Genomic DNA, 5,803 nt, shown 5'->3' with positions numbered 1-5,803 from the left:
AAATTAGAGGAGTTAGTTAACGAGAATAAGTGGAGGAAAAAAGATGAACGGGAAAAAGAAAAAAATATAGTCATTAATACGTTAATACTTGCCATTTTCTCCCTTCAAGTTCACCAGATTCCGAGCCATGCTATGGATGTTTCACTACTCGGGGCATTAATTAAAATAAGAGCTTATCCATCCCCCTTTTATTACTACTATCCTGCTATCATCGCTACCACCACCATTTTATTAACTGTAATGACATCATAAAGACCCGCTTTATTCATCCATCCACTACAAAAAACAGTTTTTCAAACTGTCACAGAAAGTTGTATAAATTTATATTGTGCATATTCATATATTTGTGCTTATTTAGGCTTCATTCTACACCTGTTCGGATGACTGTTTCATCTTCCACTTTCGATATACCTGGACAGAAGACGATTTCCTCATATCAATTCACATAATTCACATAATAAAGCACTGAAACTGATATAGCATCAAATAATTATTTGGTTCAAGAAATTTTTTGATCATTATATCATATAGGTTCAATTGATTAAAGACCTTTGATTAATCAAACTACTCAACAATTAGACCAAATAAACATTTTCAAATAAATTATGAACATAAAAATATGCCTCACCAAGAAAGCAAGCAAAAAAGGTTGGAAAAGCGAGTCGTGAAATGAGGTCAACACGTTTGCTAACTTCAGTGTTACCGCACAGATATGTATTCAACCGAAATTTTCTCCACCATTTCCTTCTGTACGTATTCATATCCAATCGTAACGATTGCCTTAGGTCCTAAAACAAGTTTCAGAAATTTATATTTCACCTTCTTATTTTCTTATCTGCTTAATTAATAGCTAGTTAGAAAAACACTTACCTGATTAAGATGATTTGATGAATATAAACAACCCTTGAATTCAGTTTTCTTTTTCCTCTCTTTCTTTAGAAATTCTTGTCTCCCATAATAGTTGACCAATGCATATTCTAATAGAGCTCCAAAGATAAATATCAAGCATGCACCGATCCATACATCAACTGCTTTGATGTACGATACTGGCGGAAGTTTAGCATTAATGCCAGATGCTTGTGTAGTCATTGTGAGCAATGTTGTTACGCCTAATGATACACGAGCAGGTACAGCATCCTGTCAAAGTTTTATGATTTAACCGAATGGCTAAAATTACTTAAAAATCTACTGCAAATTTATAAAGCAATTCCTTGCAGCATATAAGATGGAGACTATTGAATTTTTTAATCGTATTTGAAATAGGATAATAAAAAATAAATATGAAGTGACAGTGAAACATACGGGAAAAAACCGCTTACCTTATCGAGCCAAAATGAAACCCAGGAGACGACGACCAGCATAATACACGGTATATAAAGCTGAATTAAATAATAACTAAATAAGGCGAGTAATATACAAATTTACAAAAACAATAATAAAGTTACCTGTATTCACGACGAAGAAGGAGCATGACACGAGCACAACTGTATTCACCTGCAACAGTGTTACAGTAGCATCACAGGTATACAGCTTGCGCCACTCAAAGTAAGGCAGAGTAGAACAGAACAATTCAAAGAATTCTGTGCTGTCTTTCCTTTTGAAAATAAAGGATAATATAAATATAGATGTATTCGTTGTGCTATTTTTTTGAAGAATAAATAATGATTTGAGCAAAAATTAGCGCCAATTGATTTGGTCAACAATGGTACAATACATAATCTACAGTGTATAATTCGATCGCATAAGCACAGATTGCTAATGTATTCCAAGCATTTGTTAAATGAGATAAACAGCCCAATATAACACTGAAAAACGAAAATTCAGAACAAGCCATGCTGTAATGATATGATAAATTAATAGCAATTAACTCAGATATATTACATGCATCAAGCCATCACGGTGTAAAATGATGATAAGCTTGTCCAGCGGTCTATTAACATCAATGAAGTGAATCATTATCATGCAATTAACATCTTATAGAGTTTTCAAATTATTCAAAAACTGATTCCCGCTTTCCGTATTTGCTCGATAGAACTAGTCATAATGGATATCAGATGTAACAGTTTGCTTCATTAATAGTAGTCGTATTTAAGAACACACATACCGTTGAAGCAGGCGTAACCAATCGGAAATACCTGAACAAGTAATTAAGACTTATATCAAACTAATACAAAAACAAACAACAGTTTTTTCAAAACTAAAGGATGCTACGAAGTCAACAATATGTTGTATTTATATAAACGATGTAAACGATAATTAAAAGAAATTCGTCTTTGCACATGAGATACCTAGACTGTTATATCAGTTGCATGATTCTTGAGTGCTTTAAGACTTCACTCTATGACCGAGAAATAAAGAGACCGAGAAAACCTGAGGGCCACTTCTCAATTTGTTGTAGAGTATGAGTAATTCTAAAGTTTTGCAAACGAGAAGTAGCATACTAGTATCTAGCGATGGATGTCTACCTGGCAGTCTAATACACTTTAAAAAATGCAAAACCACAAAAATAAAAGTTGCCTTAAATACGACAGAATAGAGAACGTAACATTAGAAATAGGAATTGGTAGGTATATTAGAAATTACCAAGCGCGAAACAACGTCAATTCGCTTGGAGCGCTCTCTGTAGCGTCGGACAAATGGCCGAAAACACCACCAAAAATGGGAAGGCGTCATAGCACTGGTTGCTGATACTAAGGGTTGATAACCGGATGAGTAATCCATATGGTTGGTATATTTTGGTAACTGCAAAATAGCATCTGGAAAGCAATACAGAAACCTTCGTACGCTCCATATTAATGCAGCAGTTATGCTTTCAGAATCTTGACCACTTTTCACGCAATCAAAGTGTTCCTTAATAACCGTTCCAATCATACTCAACATAAGTCTTGCCATTTCTTTCATTTAATTGACTACTTCATAAGTTTATTGTGATGTCATAGTGTAGAGTGTCTTCTAAAACAGCACTACTGCGCGTCTGAAATTGTTGTCCAAAGACTTTCAGAAAGAAACATATTATTATTACATCACTTCATTTAGTCCACCTCATTAGGACCGTGGATATATGACAAGATTAAATTTTGGAACGCATTTCACGTGACCTAAAACGACCTAAAACGAACCATTCGATGTCCGGTGGTTATATCCTTTCTTGCCGCATAATTGACCAAGGCAAATTCAAGCAGTGCGCCAAAAATGAAGGCTAAGCAGACACCAATCCAAACATCTATTGCCTAAATTACTTCTTATCTAGAAGCAACCTATTACTAATAAACTATATGCGTTAAAGACGATTAAAATTTATTCCCTTTTGATCTTATAATTTCAAAATTCGGAGAGCTGAAGGAGTAAATTTGATTCTTAACTTGTATTAATGAATTTACTTGTTTAATCCAATTTAAAATTTAAAATTTCACTATGTAATGGGGATTAAAAATTATGACTTCTGAAGCTGCACCAAAAACCGTTGATATTAATATATAGTACAACATTTTTTCGGAGTTATGCTGATTTTTTGCAACGATGATTAGTTCGAAGGAAGCTAAGATCTACCAAAGCTAAGCCATTTAAAAGCGGTCAAAAACAACGATGACAACACTAAAAGCCTTCACCATTATATTTTGAGGATCGCTGATGAATGGTTTCAATAACTTAATTAGTAAAAATAAGCACTTAAGCAAATAAATATAAAAACAAGCAAATCGAGCAAATAAATAAATTTTTCAATTGTACAAATGACCTCTCGAAGCTTATTTTGAAAGATATATTAGCAACCTTTGTATAGGAAACGGGGGGAAGTTTAGCATTGATACCCGAATTTTGTGTGGTCATCGTTAGAAGAGTTGTTACACCTGAAAACATTTGAAACACACACACAATATACATCCAGTTATGCAGAAATGATGCTAATTATTTTTTAAAATATTCGAAAAAAACGGAAAACAAACAGTGAGATGATTTTTTTTTTTTGAGAGAACATTCATACCAAGGGTAACACGCGCAGGCACCGAATCCTTGTCGAGCCAGAAGCTTACCCATGACACGATGACCAGCATGAGTGAAGGGATGTAGAGCTGAAAATTCAGACCACCATCCAAATTAAAAGAAAAAAAGACGAAAAAAAGAACACTCAACTATTACAAATATTGGGAGATCATGACATTTGGAAAGCTTTTGTTGACGTCACTTCAGACCATTGAGCCTGTTGTGGTCATGGATTGTTCTGATGATGATCAAATTGCTAAGTGGGATGGTAGATTCATTTTCTAATAAGTGTTTTTTGGCAGCTGCTAATGCAGTCCAGCAGATCTAACTTGTAGCTAACGTTGAATTGATCATTTACCAAAATAGTACTTGCATTTAAATTTGTCAACACAGAGCTTTTATTGTTGAAATGTCCACACACTACTTAGGGTAATTGTGTACAACTATTGAAACGAAGTTATTACAGAGGGTAAAATGTTAGGATGGCACGGCACACACCTGCACAAGATAGTAGCTGAATTCGCGTCGTAAAATCATTTTTGTCCTCAAACAGCTATATTCACCTGAAACTGTTGGCATCGACACTAGACACCGAAAAAAGCCATGCAAATAATTTGTATTCTCATTGCATAGTCCTGAAAACTCATTAAGAAATTAAATATGCTATACCTGTATTTGTTTTACTCGTACAGTAATCCGTCAGGACATCCTGGAGCTCAAAACTTGGCAAACTTTGCCGTAAGCCTTCCTTCTGTTGAATCGGATTTGTCAATTTCCATTCGTATTTAATATCATCAGTGGTGTAAGCATCTTTAAGAAGTGGATAATAAAATATAAATTTCATACATTGCCGCCGACAGCTGAAGCGGCGTTCTATTAAAAAATGATAAAGGGCAATCATCGAAACGAGAAATGCTCGAAGATTTTGTAATATATTAAAATGACAAGTCAGTTACAACATATTGAGACCACTCCTCCCATATTTTCGGATTCCGAGTGCTGATGAGCAGTCAAGAAAAATATCCCAGATGAAGTTATCTCGTAGAAAAAATACTGAAAGATTGTTTTTCCTCAGTTCTACTATTTTCCGCATTTTTGATCAAGGAATGCGAAATCTCATTACATCATATTTATAATCCTGATGAAATTTTTTAAAATGAAAATTTATTTCGGTTCTTTACAATTCGAACTAAATTACAGACCCAAAATAAACGGAACATAATTTTTAAATCTTTTAGAATGAAATTATAACTAATCCATCAATAAACAGGGAACAATCCTCCAATGTATAGGACTAAAATAGAAAATCATAAAAAAATTAAAAAATCCAACAAACAGCTAGCAAGATCAATAAGACATGTTTGTCGATCCAGCGGATAATACTCCAGTGACATTGGACACGACAGCACTAATGAAAGCCTGCAGTGATGTCATCAAATGAAAATGAAAAAAGTTTCAAATTTTGTAATGAGAAAGAGTGATTGAAGCCTAAAGAGGCCGAATAATAGTTGTTGCGTAGGTTTTCAAAACTTCAAATCAACTAATTAAGTTGTTTTATTCTATTGTACAATTTAAGATCTTTTCACAACTCTCAGTAATATTTCCCACGACGACAGAAATAAAATAGCTGTATTTATTATAGGCAAAAAATGGTAATTACCTAACGCTGTACAATATTTGACCGTCTGGATGAATTCTAATAAGCACATTAGGCTTGTCAATAAGATGCCTTCTTGCTTCTCTGCAATAATATTAATCTTTTACTGTAAACAAACAGCAAAACAGAGAAATATTAAAGTGAGAGAAATATTAAAGTGATTAT

General features: G+C 33.8%; 1 protein-coding gene across 1 annotated transcript in view; it reads right to left on the bottom strand.

Moving 5' to 3' along the window:
• Positions 1–361: 361 nt before the first annotated feature.
• Positions 362–5,803, bottom strand: part of LOAG_17929 (CBR-AVR-14 protein) — a gene marked incomplete at its 3' end in the record, with an annotated part of 8,132 nt that continues 2,690 nt past the window's right edge. Inside the window, exons 3-16 of the mRNA XM_020450597.1 lie at positions 5,642–5,722; positions 5,318–5,400; positions 4,651–4,791; positions 4,480–4,544; positions 3,983–4,070; positions 3,772–3,848; positions 3,120–3,230; positions 2,584–2,742; positions 2,105–2,135; positions 1,446–1,494; positions 1,320–1,395; positions 871–1,137; positions 629–788; positions 362–411 (exon numbers count right to left, since the gene is read on the bottom strand). Coding sequence (XP_020305704.1) covers positions 362–411; positions 629–788; positions 871–1,137; positions 1,320–1,395; positions 1,446–1,494; positions 2,105–2,135; positions 2,584–2,742; positions 3,120–3,230; positions 3,772–3,848; positions 3,983–4,070; positions 4,480–4,544; positions 4,651–4,791; positions 5,318–5,400; positions 5,642–5,722 — 1,438 coding nt within the window. The remainder of the gene's footprint in view (positions 412–628; positions 789–870; positions 1,138–1,319; positions 1,396–1,445; positions 1,495–2,104; positions 2,136–2,583; positions 2,743–3,119; positions 3,231–3,771; positions 3,849–3,982; positions 4,071–4,479; positions 4,545–4,650; positions 4,792–5,317; positions 5,401–5,641; positions 5,723–5,803) is intronic.

The sequence above is a fragment of the Loa loa genome, assembly GCF_000183805.2.
Source record: "Loa loa unplaced genomic scaffold supercont3.155, whole genome shotgun sequence".
Lineage (NCBI taxonomy): Eukaryota > Metazoa > Nematoda > Chromadorea > Rhabditida > Onchocercidae > Loa > Loa loa.
Note: the sequence above shows the minus strand (reverse complement) of the source record. Positions and strands in the feature narration are given on the sequence as shown.